At 44.4% G+C, this 16873-nt stretch overlaps 1 protein-coding gene across 1 annotated transcript in view; it reads left to right on the top strand.

The window, feature by feature from the left end:
- The window catches only part of DNAH9 (dynein axonemal heavy chain 9), a 301339-nt gene that overhangs the window by 150299 nt on the left and 134167 nt on the right, over positions 1-16873 (top strand). The window contains exons 37-40 of the mRNA XM_029211821.1: positions 1894-2067; positions 2546-2753; positions 14427-14592; positions 16301-16403. Coding sequence (XP_029067654.1) covers positions 1894-2067; positions 2546-2753; positions 14427-14592; positions 16301-16403 — 651 coding nt within the window. The remainder of the gene's footprint in view (positions 1-1893; positions 2068-2545; positions 2754-14426; positions 14593-16300; positions 16404-16873) is intronic.

Here is a 16873-nt window from a genome sequence, read left to right as displayed (position 1 = left end):
AGCCCAGCTAATGGCTTGGCTGAGAAACTGACGGGGTAGCTCAAGGTGGAACTGGGAGTGAGGAAAGAAGGTGCACCCAACCTCCTTCTTTCTAGAGATGGTCTTTGTCTTGGATTCTCCATATAAACTTAAAAGATGGTTTTCATTAGGAAGTTAAAGATCTTCAAGAATTTTATCCAAAGGTAGACAGCTTATATGTTTTCATGAGTAAATATTGTCAGCCAGAAAACAATTGGTGTCAGGTAATACATATATGTTAAGCTTTGTTTTTTCATTTAGTTTTCAATAGCACTCTTAGTTCTGCCGTGGTGTTTTGGGGAGGGAAGTGCTCTTTTCCATAGTGTAATTCCATTTAAGAGATTATCTAAAAGTTAGTCTTTTTAATTCATAGGAAGATTTTAATATCTGAGAGTACTCAAATTAAGGGTATAAACTTCCCACACCTTCCTGTTATGACAGATAAAAGCACAGAAAGGACAACCCTTGAAGTCATGTAATGTTGGTCATTTTAATTTTTTGTACCTATTTTAAATTCTGTTAGTATATTTACTTCATTGTAAATATTTTTTAGGGTACCTTTGTATTTTGCTTTGACCTTGGTTCTGTGATTTGGATGTCAACAACTTCCCCCAAAAGCACCAGAATGTTAAATTCTAATGTCATGATCCCAGTCTGGGTTATTCAGCTTCAATTCTGCTTTCAGTTTCTATGTGCACAGCAGTATTTTTAATAAAGAATTACACAGAGGAAAAAAAAAGAATTTTATCCATGAGTCAAAAATGGAGATTTTTTTTCCTAAGGCTTCTGATTGCAGAGAACAAATATTGAGAAGATAGTGTCCTCTTAATCTGAATTCAGATCAGAATAAGAACAGCAAACAAATCTGTCATTAAGGCCTATTTCCATTCTCTTTTTAAGGCAAAAGAATTCAATCCTATTTACCTAATAGACAGTGAAATGAGTGCCATTTCTTCCAAGTCCAGATTCATTGCCATGCGCCCAGCTCCGTGGTCTGTCCTCCTCCCCAGGAACATTTCCTAAAATGCCCAATCTGGACCTCTTCCCTTTTTAGGATTTTTCCTAGGTCTGTGTGGTCAAAGAGTGGGTTTGCTCCCCTAGAGAGTTGCCAGTAGCAGCAGGTATGTTTGGGATGTTTTTTTGTGTGTTGTGTTTCAGTTTGGACTCACTAGCTTGAGTACACGGGTGCACAGCCCTATCCTTAGGGGCTCATGATCTAACATGTATGCATATATAGTGCTACCTATTCCTTCCGTCAGAAAGACGTGTATACCTTTGTCTCTGCTTCTCCTAGATTTTTAGAATTTTAGCTCTTGAAAGAAATTTAGAAATACCCTTTCCTAGAATCAGATGAGAAAACTGAGGCATGGAAAGATGTGATTTGTCAGTGGTTATGTGCACGACTCCCCAGCTGAGGCTCTTCTCACCGCACCATCCTGTGCGCCCACGTGTCAACAGCCACCATTTTATTCCTTCCATCCATGACTGCTGTTCTGGACATTGCTCAGAGCCTTGGGAGTCTAGGGGGACCGGGGTGGATCTGTCTCTTCAGGAGATCTTGGCTGCACTTGCCCATCTTGGGGCCATAGGCTCCTACTCTCCTCTGTGTTCTTACACCTCCCTCCCTCACCCTCCACCTGCCAGTGCTCTGAGATGCATAATGCCAGGGCGACCCAGCCACCTGGTCAAGCAGGGGCACATGTACATGCTCAAGGGAAGTCCCTGCTTAGCTGGGCCTTGTCGGGGTCGATCCTCGGGGGATAAGCAGGAGCCCTCTCTGCTCCCGGTCCTGACCTTCTGCCTGATGCAGGGCAGCCTCTCCAGGCTTCTTGTGCTCTGCAGAGCCTTGACTCCTGACCTGCTTTGTTTTGGCAGCTCGTGGACAACCGGGCAGAGTTCAGCAAATGGTGGCTGACCGAGTTCAAAACAGTCAAGTTTCCCTCCCAAGGAACCATCTTTGACTATTACATAGACCCAGAGACCAAGAAATTCGAGCCTTGGTCCAAGCTCATCCCCCAGTTTGAATTTGACCCTGAGATGCCTTTGCAGGTGAGTGTGGCTGAGTGACCAAGGACGTGCAGTGTCCCCAGGATCTGCAGTGGCTCTAGCGGCAGCCCCTTATGGATGTCTGAAAGGTTTAACCTCACTAGGAATTAGTCATCCCCAGCTACTTGTCTTTTCAGAGGAAATTATAGGTGCAATGAAGTCACAAGATCTCCCAAAGCCTAGGTAACTTAATTACCAGACCCCCACATCCTTGGAGGAGAAGAAGGACGGCCAGGGCAGAAGATTCTAAAAGAGAGGCCACAGGGAGGCAGACAGCGCTGGCAGAGGGGGAAGGGCCTGCTCTCTACCCAGAGCATGAGTTAGTAGGAGGGTCTCACTGGGTATTAGGGGGGCCCTCCTCCCCGGGGTAGTGAGCTCCCCGACCCCAGAGGAATTCCCTCCCCTGAAATGCTCCGGAACACTCTGCCAGCATCTGTTTCTCCCACGAGCCCCCGGCACACTCATCCTGTTCCCACTCCAGGCCTGCTTGGTGCACACGAGCGAGACCATCCGAGTGTGCTACTTCCTGGAGCGGCTCCTGGCTCGGCGGCGGCCGGTCATGCTGGTAGGGACCGCGGGCACCGGCAAGTCGGTGCTGGTGGGAGCGAGGCTGGCCAGCCTGGACGCCGAGGAATACCTGGTGAAAAACGTGCCATTCAACTACTACACCACGTCGGCGATGCTGCAGGGTCAGTGTTACGGAATGCATCAATAAATCGTGTGAATCGGTCCCGCTGCTCACTGCTCCCAAAATCAATTACATACTTGCAAATGGTGTCAACAGAAGAAGAAGGTGCCTTTAATCAGAATGCTGGCAATCTGAGGAGATGGTGGCCTCAGCGCCCTCCAAAACCATCTCCCAAGAGTCTGCTCAGCCGTGAAACTTTTTAGAGAGACAGAGAGAAGTCATTTCAGTTAATCACTGAGATGGGGGTCAGAGTCCTCGTCATGCCCCACCGTGTGCAGGCTTGTCAGCGCCTTGTGATCTTCCTCTAGATGTTATCTGTTCACACAGTTTGGTCACACAGTTTACTTGCGAGATGACTGAAGGGGAAGCCAGGGAAGAGATCTGGTCATCTGTTAAGTACTTATTCTCCATTTCTACTTCTTTGATCTAAGGGAAGAACTGAGGGGTTAGGCAAGGCATTGTATGATTAAAAGATTTGAAAGCTGTTCTTGGGTCACAGGTGAGCTGAGCATGTGGGTGCCTGGTTTAAAAGTTAGTTGCAATCGATTTGCTCAAGTGACAAGAAAAGGGGCTTCTTGCTGAGAGCGGTTTCCTGCAAGGAGCTGCTTACATAAGGGGCCCAGGGGGCGTGGAGGAGGGGGTGGGGTGTCTGAGTGTCCACTCCTTCTACGGGAGCTGGAACTGGAGCAGAAGTCAGGCATCTCCCAGGCTTGACTCCCAGCGGCAGCACTGTTCCTTCCCCTCCCACTCCCCTTCTCTCCTCTCCCCTCCCTTCTGTGTCCCACTTTCCAGCACCCTTAGCAAGGTCCCCTTTCCCATCCTTTCTCCCTAAGTGCCTCCCTGGCCTGCTAAATTCCCCCGGGGTGGGATTTCAACACAGTATAGGTCAGCACCTTGATGACAAAGAAAACAGAAAACCCATTGGAAGATTTCCATGGGCTTGTAGACTTCTGGCAGTGGATGTTCCTCTAGAGATCATTTTATTCACCCCTCATACCTCATAGATGGGGAAACTGAGGCTCAGGAAAAAGTATGTAGTTGCCCAAGGTCACCATCAAGTGGCAAGGCTGGTGTGGCACACCCAGTCTGCTGGCCACATGGAGCATGCATTTCACTGGGAGTTTACACGTTGGGCTCCCGAGGGGACATGTGTCCTCAGGGTGTGGCTTAAGGGTCCAGGGCTCACTGCATAAGATGTTTCCCCCTCGCCACCCACTTTCTCCTTGACCTTCACCTACTGTCAGTTCTCCTTTTATATAGAAACACTCATCACATTAACCCTAGAAACAGCCTCCTTTTGAAGAAGTGCCCAAGCCAACCTCCCAACAAAAGGAGGGGAGTGACAGGGCTGGGGAGGAGCCCTGCTCTCACCCCTCACAGTGTAACAGCCTTGCCCCACTCTCTGTCCCTCCGCCCGGGCTTTCCCACGTGAGACCACGTGCATCCCCACCCCTAGAATGCACAGTCCACTAAAAACGAGGCGCTCGGCCTATGGGCTGTTTGCAGATTGGAAAGTTATAAGCCAAGCTTATACATGAAAGTGAACCTGGTCTGGTCCTTCTGTGGCTCCTGCTCAGTGTGAACCACAGAGAGTCAACGTGTGGTGCTGCCAGCACTGTGCTTTCCCCAGTTCCCAGATGAGACAACAGCTCACTCCCCACCTTCTTTCTGCACCACTTTGCCAGCTCTTCCAGGGTTGGGATCCAGCCAGCTCCTCATGCTAGTGGGGGCTGCACTGTCTCTACCTCTCACAGCAGGTTAGCGCCTGAAGCTTGTGGATGGAAGTTAAGGTCATCCCTCATCCCCCCCTCAGCGACAGGGAGACTTCACCTCTTTGTCAAATCAGCCTCTGGGCTTCATCCCCTGCTGGGCTGGTAAAAGTTTCACACCTTCGGTTCCAATCTAGCAATTGACTGTCATTCCCGCCTAGATAACAAGACAAACTGAAGTGATGGAGACTTGTATTAGAACAAGTAGTTTGTCCGTGATGTGAGCATCTTCTGTTTGAGAAAGAACACTCTGATTTTCTTCTGCTCTTCACAATGTGAGCAGTTATAGACACGATACACTTTTAAATTTAATTGTTTTCTTAAGTCTACACAATCAGCGAAACAAATCAAGCCCTGGTCTGTGTGTTTACCAGTTTCTGACGTGTAATTACTCCCACCATGACCAATTTCAGGCGACCCCCACCATGTCCGTGAACATGGAGTTGGGAAGAGAAGCATAGCAGAGCACCATGCATCCTATTTCTGCTCTGCAGATTCAGTAGGTGGACATAACCTCAAGAGCACAGATAATGGTAAAATGTAGTCACATAATTTTCACATGATGAGTTTTGAATATTCATTACCTTTGTTTTTAATATAATTTACTTACTTGTAAGTTTATCTAATTTATGTTTTTAAATAATGGCTGTGTTGAACCACCAGCTTACTAGGTTCCCTGTTTTTTTGTTTTTTTTTTTAGATGTTGGGGGTAGGAGTTTTATTAATTAATTTATTTTTTTTCGGTGTTGGGTCTTCGTTTCTGTGCGAGGGCTTTCTCTAGTTGTGGCGAGCAGGGGCCCCTCTTTATCGCGGTGCGCGGGCCTCTCACTATCGTGGCCTCTCTTGTTGCGGAGCACAGGCTCCGGACGCGCAGGCTCAGTAGTTGTGGCTCACGGGCCCAGTTGCTCCGCGGCATGTGGGATCCTCCTAGACCAGGGCTCGAACCCATGTCCCCTGCATTAGCAGGCAGATTCTCAACCACTGTGCCACCAGGGAAGCCCCTTAAGTTCCCTGTTTTAACAGTCAGCTCTCAAGAGGCAACTCCAGCAAACCACTAACTTCATCTTGACTCCATGACACCTCAGCCACCATCAAGCCACACAGTGTCATAACCTGGCACTGTCATGGCCTGGCACCGTCACGTTCACAGCCGGCGGCGGTCATAAGCAGACTTCACATGCCTGGCTGGTTCACATCCTAACACTGTTTTGCTACTGAACATATCTACCTCTACACTTACTTGCAAGCCTTGAGTCCAGTGACTGATCAGATTATCAGGTTTGCCCACTCTTACTACTACTATAACTACACTGATAATAGTAATAATAATAACTGATATTATCAAACATTCACCAGGGATGTGTCAGGCCCTAACCTGAGATTAGACTTTTACACGTTTTTAAATGATTTAATCTTGTACAACCTTGGAAAGTATTTGTATAACCCCCATGTTATAGATGAGAAAACCAAGGCACAGAGAAGTTAAATAAGCTACTTGAGGCTACACAGCAAGTGTGGTGGACCAGGGTTTGAACCCAGACAGTCCGACTTCAGATCCTGTGCTCTTAAACATTAGGCTATACTACCTCCCTGATAAGAAACACTTTGGAAACTGAAATAAATATTTGATAATATTACTCTTATTATTAGTGGTACTATTTGAGTAGTCTAGAGAAATTGTTTTCTAGAGTCCTGTTATAATGATTTTATAATGTAAAAAAATACTTTAACCAGAGAGTGAAAATTCATAGCCAAGGAAAAGGAGAGGAGTATCATACTCTTGACTCTGAAAAATACTGGATTCCCTTACTTGGAACCTCCCATCCATTACTTTAGTCACAGTCCAAACAAGTTTTTCTTATTTGGCTTCTTAGCTGAAAACATTTTGGAAGCAACAAAACGGCAGGGAAAAGGGTGCTACCAACAATTAGAAAAGTGGGAGCAAAGAGCCTGGTATCCAACAGGAAATAGAAAACATAAAAAGGAGGTGCAAGAACCCAAAGGGTAGCTGCTCTGGCATCAGAAAGGTGGCAAACTGTCCCACCCACGTCAGGAGCCCATCACTCTTTTGAAGCCCAACATTTTCATTGCTGTTTGTACTTAAGACCCTTGGAATTAAGAGAAGATTCAATGTGATGTGGTGTAGTCTGCTTTAAAGGCCAGATAGTACACCCAGACAGATGTGCAAAAGGTGTGTTTATAATGTGTCTGTAATGTAAAAGATGGGAAATAGCCTAATTATCCATATGATGGAATGCTAAGCATTGTTACAAAGAATGAGGAAAGTCTGTATGAATTGAGCTGGAACCATTTCCATGCTCTTTATTGAGTGAGAAAAGCAAGATACAGAACAGTGTATATAGTATGCTCCAAAGTATATCTCGTTTAAAAAGAGATAGATAAAAATTTGCATATATATATATATACACACACACACACACACACACAGTCATACATCTATGTTTGTATGTACTAAGAATATCTCCAGGAGGACACACAAGAAACAGCAGTTGCCCCTGGCAAGGGGAACTGGATGCTAAGAGTGGGATGGAGAATGACTTAAACTTTTTAAAAATTATGAAATATTTCAAGCATGCAGAAAAGTACAGAAAATAGTGTAACAGATGCCCATGTACCCACAACCCAGATTTCACAGATGTTAACATTTTGTCATTTTGCTATGGATCTTAGCATTTTAAGTACAGCCAACATACCACCCCCATCCCTTCCTCTGTCTTGCCCCTCATTAACCAGACTAGGACCACTAGAGTTGATGTGCACTACTCCAAATTTACACTTTTGATACATATATGTACCCATAAAATACACCATGTTGTTGTGTGTATTTAAATTTTAAATATGCATCATACTGTAACTTCTTTGGTAACTTGCTTTTTTCATCACTGTCTGTTTTAATGCATGCAGAACGTTTTCATTGGTTTTTCACTGCTGCATAGAATTCCCTTGTGTGAATAAATCACAGCTCTTTTATCCATTTTCCTACTAAAAGGCAGGATAATTTTTTAACATTTTCCTTTTTTTTTTTTTTTTTTTGCGGTATGCAGGCCTCTCACTGTTGTGGCCTTTCCCGTTGCGGAGCACAGGCTCCCGATGTGCAGGCCCAGCAACCATGGCTCACGGGCCCAGCCGCTCCGCGGCATGTGGGATCTTCCCGGACCGGGGCACGAACCCACGTCCCCTGCATTAGCAGGCGGACTCTCAACCACTGCGCCACCAGGGAAGCCCCAACATTTTCCTTTTTAAAAAACATTTTTTGAGTTATAATTGACATACAATACATGGCACACATTAAAGTATACAATCTGATACATTTTGAAATATTTACCCATCATGAAACCATCACTACAATCGAAATAATGAATACATCCATCACCTCCGTGAGTCCCTCACCTCCCTTAGTAATCCCTCCCTCCCTCCCAACCCCCCCCCACCCTGTCCTGTGCCTAAGGCAACCACTGTTCTGTTTCTGTCACAATAGGTTAGTTTGCATTTTCTAGAATTTTATACAATGTATAAAATTTTATACAATTTTATATAATTATACAATGGAATCATCATACAATAGGCCCTCCTTTTTGTCTGGGTCCTTTCACTCAGCATGATTTTGAGATTTATCCATGTTGTTGAGGGTGCAATAGTTCATTCTTTTCATTCCTGAATAGCAAGATAAAATATGTAAAACACTCAAAATGATTCCTAGCATACAATAAGTGCTCAGTAAATGGAAGCTGTTATTCTAACAATATTAAAATCCTTCTCAAATTTAAAAATCTATAAATATTATGCAATAATCTCTAAGCCCCAACTGCCAGGAACACAAAAAGGAACACAAGCAAACCCCTTTTGCTTGAAAAAGGCATTTAACATAAACTATGCTAAAACAAAAATAATGTTTTTGGAAAAAATGTTCCAGCTTTCAAATGGGCAGTAACTTCATCCCAGCATGTCAACTCACTGAGGTCTCCAGGGGGATGTTTTGCAGTTCACTCATCCTGCTAGTCCATTGAATGCCATTTTTCTCAAAATCAGATGTTCTTTTATAGAGAAGGCAGCTGCTTGATATTCCCTGCATCTCTCCTCTCTTATTGCATCCAGCTCTGGGGTCTCCACTGAGTAGTTTTCTAAACTCAGATTCAAAATTCCTTTAAATGCAAATGCGGGTTGTGTTTCAAGGCATTCACACTGCTCACCAGTGCGGATAGCACTTGCTTTATTTGAAGTTTATACTCTGCCAAACCACTGTATTATCAGTAATGCTTTTGACTGCAAGCCGCAGAAAATCTGATGATAGTGACATAAACAGAGACTCTTTTTTCATGCAGCAAGAAGTCTTGAGGTAGGCAGTTGCTAATGCTAAATCAATGGTTCAATGATATTGAGGCTATAGTAACTATTCGTCTCTTAGATGGTACCTCAGGGTAGCAGAGTGGCTGCTGCTCCGGCCATCACATCTGCATTCCAAATGGAAAAAAAAAAAGATAAAGGGAAGATTTAGTGCCCATGTCAGGAAATGATAGCTCTCCGGGAACCCCACTGACTTATGTGTGTGTGTTACTGTTCAGAACTGTGTCACGGGGCCGCCCCAGCTGGAAAGTAACTAAGGAGAAGGAAGTAGGAAATGGTGTCCATCACGGATCTGATGATCTTTATTTTTACAAGATGAGAAAATGAGGCTTTAGAGGTGTTAAGGGACTTCCCTCAAAGTCACACAGTGAGTTAATAGCCAGGTTGTCTTATTTCACTGAGCTACAGTGTCCATCCACTTTGATAAGACAGTAAGTCATGCATCTAAATTTCCATAATAGAATGCCAACTTTGCTTCCGTTCATCTGATATCTGGAGCACATGGACGTCTCTGCCTTTGACAATAAATAAAATAGGGCCTTCACATGGTCATTGAAACTCTCAGACTTCACTTGATCATTCACCAGCAGCTGCAAAAAATCACAGATTAATAACACTGACACCTTGGCTGAGAGAGGCAGATCTCCGTTCCTCCAGCTGCTCTAAATGCCACAGACGCAGTTGCACTGCTTTCTTTCCCTTTGCTGAGTTACCATTTAATGATCCACCCTTTGGTGTTGATTGAAAGTTAGGACGATAAAAGATAATTTTCAGGGTTTTTTTAACATCTCCATGCCCATTTTGCAGCATGATACACCTTTTGTAAGTTTCCACGATATATGCCTTTTAGAATTGAGTGCCTGAAAAGTTTTTTCATACAAAAGTAGAGATGGGTTTATACCAGTGATCTGGGGTGACATGGTTACTGTAATTAAACGCAGATTTAGTTCTGAGCTTTCAAGGAGGCAGTTCATAAAGAACAATGTGACCATTTTTATTTGGTTACAGTAACTACGTCATCCCTGATTACTGGTACAAATAAGTTTCTTCTATATTGTTTTGGAATCCCTTTTTAGCCTTTATTTTAATTGGTCTATTTTATGTCTGTTGAAATAACTTAAGCCTTTTCTCATTCATTTTGAAAATATAAGGAATTTTTAAAACTAAAAGAATTTGCAATGACCCATAGACAGGACAGTTTAGAAAGGGAAAAGGAGAGGTAAAGAACTGGGTCACAGCATCACTGGGCATATATTTGCAGTGTGAAGCGAGTGAGCCAAAACGATGCTCGTCACTGTCCTGAATTCTGCCATCCAACTGCGATTTGAAGTATTAGTTCAACAAATATTTGAGTGCGTAATTACGCTAATTAGATAGGAGCTCAGGGGTCTGAGTCCTTGTGTAAAACAAATCTCCATCACCTATTCATTAAAAGTTTAAGGTTGGACAGGACCTTAAAAAAGATCTGATCAAACTCTCGACTTCAAAGGAGCATTACGTTATCACAGATAGACAACTCTCGCCACTTGCCTGAATATCTTCCAAAAAGGAGATGACACAAAATTAAATCATCAAAGACCACCTAGTGGGCAAGACACTCTACTTGGAATGGGGGGAGGGGGTTTCAAAGTATAAGGAAATTGAAAACAACATGTTTCATACTGTAGGGAAACCATTCCATAAATTTTGGCACCTCCAAATTATAGAACATAATGCAGCAATTAAAAATCGTGTTTTGGGAGGTTAGGTATTATCATATAAAGAGGTTTAAAATACGAGAAATGAAAAAAACATATACAGGCAGAATATACAGTAGAATTCCAATGTTGTAAAGGAAAAAATCTAACAGAGCAAATAGACTAGAATGAAATACACCAAAATATTGAAAGTAATGCTTACTGCTATAGGTGATAGAATTATGGGCAATTTTCATTTTCATCTTTATGATTTTCTATGCTTTTCAATTTTTATATAATGAATATGTATTATTTTATAATCATACAAAGTATGTTATTTTTTGAAAGAATAACTGAAAAGCCCTTACAATATAACTGAAACATCTTAATGTGAAAAATTGGATAATATGAAAGGAAAATTGTTCAAACACAGATACACAAATCATGTCAGTTCAAAGTAAGGCACAGTTAATTATTAATGATCTCTGTCAAAAACATGGTCAGGCAATGAGTTAACTAAACCTGGGATTTCTGAAGGGTGGAAGCCGGGTCGTAGTAAAGTTTAAGAAGTACTTTGCTGTGGTGGTTACATAAGATGCCATAGTCAGACAGACCTGGGTTAGAATCCTGGCTTTGCCCTCAGTAGCTGTATGACCTTGGATAAAGTCCTTTTACTTCCCTAAAGCTCAGTTTTCTCATTTGTTGAAAGAAGTTTTTAAAGGTGATGACAATGCATGCTAGGGATGCTCTGAGGGGTCAGTGATATGGTGCACATCCAGTCCTCCACACAAAGCCAGGTCCCTAGTGATGCTCTGTGAGTTAACGAATGCACAGCTCTGGTGCTCAGAGACTGGAGGAATCATGGGACTGCAGTGGTCAAGGAAGCCCTGGAGAAGGGTTGGGACATAGTGGTTCACAAGCCCTCTCTTCCCCAGTGATATGAAAGAAGCACTGAAATGAGTATCAACAGCCCTGGGTTCTAATTCCAGCACAGCATTTAGCCTGCCTTAGCCTCTGTTTCCTTAGTTACAAAGAGGGGATGATAAGTCTTTCTTTGTCTATTCATGGAGTTTGTTATCATAATAAAAGTCATTCATTCATTCATTCTTTAATAATTTTTTGAATACCCTCCTTTGTGCTAAATAGTATTCTAGGTGCTGGGGTTATGACAGTGAGCCAAACAGAGAAAGATTCCTGGCCTTGTGGAGTTTATAATGTGGAGGAAGGGAGATAAATAAACAAGATGAATAAGAAAGATATTGAGGATATTAAGTGGTAATAAGTGTTATGGAGAAAAATGAAGCAGGGGCAGGGAATAGGAGGTGAGGTTTTAATTTGGGCTTGAGTGCCAGGAAAGGGCTTGCTGAGAAGATGGCATTTGAGTAAATAAACGCACAATGGGAGTGAGGGAGCAAACTTTTGGCATTTGGGAGAAGAGGACTGCAGACAGGAAGCAGCCAGAGCAAAGGCCCCGAGGCCGTGAGTGACGAGTGAGTCAGAAGCAGGATGGCTGGAGCAGAGGGAGTGAAGAGAGGAGCAGTGGCAGAGAAAAACCGAGATGCGTGGTTCCCCAAGTAACCAGACTGGCTTTTGCTCCAAGTGAGATGGGACACCACCCCGAGGGTTTTAACCAGGGGACTGGCACGGTCTGATTTACATCTTACAAGAATACCCCTGTCTGCTCTCTTGAGAATATAGCATAAGGATCTAGGGCAAAAGCAGCAAGACCATTTGGGGGAATGTCACAGTCACCAGGTGAGAGCCTCGGACAAGGATGGTAGCAGTGGAGACAGTGAAATGAGGTAACAAACAGGAACCCACTTTGAAAATGAAGCAGCTCTTCAATGCACAATGGTGGTGAAACGGTGCAGGAGGGATGGTGTGAATCAAAACATGGGGCAGCTGCTGCTCCTCCACGTGGCCACAGGCTGACCGCCCAGCCGTTCCCGATGGAGAAGTGCAGTAAGACGCACAGGTGAGCTCCAGGGCTGGGTACGGCCTTGTGTGCAACAGTGCAGAACCTGGAAAGTTGGTGGGAGGGTCACATTTCTTGATATGTCTCATTTGTTTAGTGCCTTCAACATCAACATTTTTGCTGAAATGTAAACCCACTTTTGCTCCTCCAGTTCTACCTGGAAGCAAAAGAACTCACTACCATCCCATTCTAGATGGGACTTGGGACAGAGCTCGGCCAGGAAGGGATCCAGCATGTGTGTGCCTTTCCTAGAGAGGCCTCTCTTTCTCTGGAGTACTTGACATCATCCGTTTGAGATAATCCCGTGCATTCCAAGCCCACTTCTTGTTAGCTGATGTGCTTCTCTCCTCAACAATCCTTGAGAAGCGTAAAAAGTGTAATCAACCCAAATTACAGGGTCTGCTTAATTCCAGGAGTTGATTTGAATATCATTGCTTTGGGAGGAGGAGAAACAAGTCTTCCTAAGGAGAGAATTTCCTATTAGAAGGACTGTTCTCAAAGGCATGTCCTTGACAGCCCATTAATTATATTTCATTTTGACAGATCTCATATATAGTTGTTATATCTTAAGGGGGGGAAGAAGGTGTTGGGTGATTAATTGGTTGATAGTGTATGTTAATTGCATGCTAATTTAATTTAAATTTAATTCATATTTGGAACACTTAATTTAACTCAGGACCAGAAAATTGGAATATTCAAGCTTCCTGAAGGAACTTGTCTTTCTATCTGTCACCTTCATATGTCTGTTGACACCTCCTCCTTGTTTACAAACTTGTTTTTCAAGAAAAGGAATCAGATGGTTCTTAGAGCCTCCAGCGGTAATAGTATTGGTTCTTGCAATACATAAATATTTAATTGCTTTATTGAAAAAAATACATGTATCTCCAGCCTATTACTTAAATTTGCTCTAAACAAGTCCTGTCAGGCTGGAAAACCGTACTCTTTGATTGCTTCCCTCTGGCTGGGTAATTGAAGAAGCAGCTCCAGGAGAGAGTCTGTACTTGGTTTCCAGAAAGGCACTGAAGATGATCTGATACCTGAAGGCAGAGGGGCACTGTTCATGATGCTGGAAGCTTCTGGGAAATTCTCTGGGGCTCTTGTTTCTGCTTTCCCTCAGGGAACCCCAGCAGGTGAACTCTCTGAGAATACTGTTGACAGAATATCCAGTGTTTCCTCTCTTATAGCCCAGGGGTGGAAGGAGCCTCCTCCCAGCCCTGGGATGGGCTGCTCCCCTGCTGTCTTAGGTAGAGAGGGCAGGTCTACCCAGGATCTGGTTGTCTGCAGATTTCCTCGGGGGTAGAGTACTGGGCCTTGGGACTTCTGTTTCTAGTCTACAAACAAAGAAAGTGGACCGCAAGTGTGATAGAAGGGACATGGGCTTTGAAGTTTTAACTGGTTTGGATCTGTATCCTAGCTCTACCTTAGAAGAGTTAATTCATTCTTCTGGGTCTCAGTTCTGTCACCTGTAAAAGGGGTGATGGTACTAATCTTGTAGCACTGTTGTAAGGATTCAGTGAGACCATAAATGTCTGTAAAAACCTAACAGAGGGACTTCCCTGGCAGTCCAGTGGTTAAGACTCCATGCTTCCAACATAGGGGGCACGGGTTCCTTCCTTCGTCGGGGAACTAAGATCCCGCAGGCTGCACAGTGAGGCCAAACAAAAAACACCCTAACACAGTGCGCAGTCAGATGTTCAAAGCCTGGGCACTGCTGTCACCACTCCTGCCTGGTCATCGGCCTCCTTCCCTCTGGTCCTGTAGAACTGCCTGCTGCTGGGAGCAGCTCTTGTTTGCACGCTACACCATGGCTTGTCCTTGACATTGGACTGTCTTAGAACTGGCATCTGAGCTTTGAACCTCCTTCCCTCACTCATTGGCTCTCTTCTCAGCTGTCCTGGAGAAGCCTCTGGAGAAGAAAGCGGGCAGAAATTATGGCCCCACAGGCAACAAGAAGCTTATCTATTTCATAGATGACATGAACATGCCTGAGGTGGACGCCTACGGGACTGCACAGCCCCACACCATCATCAGGCAGCACCTGGATTATGGCCACTGGTAAGAGCACACATAAAGGGACTCGGCCGGGTGGGGAACAGGTCCAAGGCCAATCGCTGTTCTGTTGTTGGAGCTGCAGACCTCAGCTCAGCTCTAGCGCCAGATGATAATCGCCACAGCAAACTGAGCCCCTCATGAGATTCTGTTTCCTGAGTGCTCTTCCTTCCAACAGGGAATTGAGACCCACCGGAAGAGGCTGGTCAGAGAAGGTACTGAGCTCTCATTTAAAGAAAAATGTCTACTTTTTTCCTCAATATTCATCTCTAAAGCTGCCTTCTCCAAGCTCCCAAAGCAGAATTAACCAGTCCCCCTCCCTCCCGTCCCCCCTCCCCCTCGTCCCCCCTCCCCCTGTGGTCCTATCGCAGTGAGCAGGGCCTTCGCTGAGAACAGCTAACATTCTTGTAGTGCACGTGTGTTTGCGGGTCTTAATAGCCTTTGTCTTTTCAGAGCATCTCACAGGCTCTGATGTTATCTCCTGCAACAGAATAGTTTCTAATGGCAAAAGGTCTAAACTTGCCAGAAAGAAAAAAGCAAGTCAGTGATTTGAGATAACTCTGGCTCACCTTCCTACCTCACACTGAATCTACTGCTGCTGAGAAGGAGCAGGGAGGGCCAAGAGGGAGTTCAGAGAGAGGAATTACAGTTATGACGACAGTCACCCGACTTGCCTTTCAGTCATTCCTAAGGTCTTTGTTGGACGCGTGCCATGGACCACCATCCACAATCTCCACACCAGTATTCAAGCAGCTGAAGTCTCCTGGAAAAGATCAGTCTACTTACTGAATAGTTTTACTTTAGATTCATGGTCACAAACCTTCAATGGGAAGTAGAAACTTCCTGGAAATTCTACTGTATTGCCTTCATATGTTTACATTTCCACCCTCCGAAATGCCTACTTCATGCCTTCTCCTCTCTTCTCTAACTTCCCACCCGACCTCAGCTGATGGTCACTCCTGCCATCTCCATTTCTAGCTTCCACGCCCATACAACTTACTTCCATCCCTGTGCATCTTTTTCTCCCTCCCCTTATTACATTTTCCCTGAGGCTCAACCACCCACCAGCATCTTGAGTCTACTCTCTCCATCTCTCGAAATCTCACTTCACCTACTAGTTCCCCTATCTCCCGATGGACTCCTTCATATCAGTGTCTAAACCTGCACACATTTATCCTATAGTGTTAAAAAATCATTTTCTAATTACTGCTCTGTGTCTCTGCATAACCAGATTCTCCCCTCTGTCTCCACCTCCTCGTCTCCCACTCACTCCTCTGTCCACTATGATTAGGCCTCTATTTCCTCCTCTTTACTGAACTGTTCCTGCTCAACTAACTGTATCTTTATAGTGAAATCCAGCAGACCCTGTTGGGTCACCATGTTTATCTTCTCTGCAGCACTTGATGTGGTTGACTGTTCTGTCCTGTTGGAAATACTGGCTTCCTTTGCTTTCTGGATACTACACACCCTTGATTTCCTCCTACCTCTTTGACCATCTTTGTGGTCTCTTCTTCCGGCGCTACTTCCATAGATGTTGTATCCCTTAGGAATTTGTCCTAAGCTCTTGTCTCTTCTCAGTTTCTACCAATGTATCTAGACTGTTTTTTACCCCCCAAACACATGAATGATCAGGCACATCCCAGTTCACCTTGACAGCACACTTACTTGCCTCTGCCCTCACTCAACTCTCGTCCATGGTTTCTGACTGTTCCAGGTATGATCGAAACAAACTGTCCCTAAAGGAGGTCATGAATGTCCAGTACATTTCCTGTATGAACCCCACTGCAGGCAGCTTCACCATCAACCCACGGCTTCAGGTACAGGAGGAACTGTGACCCTGGGGTCCTAAACACCACCTTCCAGGCTGATGTCACTGGACTATGTGTGATAATTGGCCCCTCCCCTGTCCAGCCTCTTCAAGTGGTAAATCATACAGGATGCTGATTTGCATTTCCAGGGAGACAGAAAAACCCCTAGACCCAGAGTTCTGAAGCTTTTTGAGCCAGAAGGAATCAGGGTTCATCTAATTCAACTTGGTCTTCAGGTTGAGAGAACTTCAGATAGGTGAATGACCCTCCCAAGGTCATGTGCATTCTCAGGATCACATTCAGATTTGGACTCAGATTCCCAGAGTCCAAGTTCCATTCCCTTCCTGCTACGCCATGCTGATGTCTTTGACCAGAAGTCCAAAACCCATTAATCATTTTAGGTTCAACCTAAGTTTGGGTTTAATGTGAGAAATGTGGCCAGAATGTAGAATTCAAAGCCCTTCTAAGAATTCTTCACC

The sequence above is a fragment of the Monodon monoceros genome, unplaced genomic scaffold (assembly GCF_005190385.1).
Source record: "Monodon monoceros isolate NGI ecotype Baffin Bay Population unplaced genomic scaffold, NGI_Narwhal_1 Super_Scaffold_9, whole genome shotgun sequence".
Classification (NCBI taxonomy): Eukaryota; Metazoa; Chordata; class Mammalia; order Artiodactyla; family Monodontidae; genus Monodon; species Monodon monoceros.
Note: the sequence above shows the minus strand (reverse complement) of the source record. Positions and strands in the feature narration are given on the sequence as shown.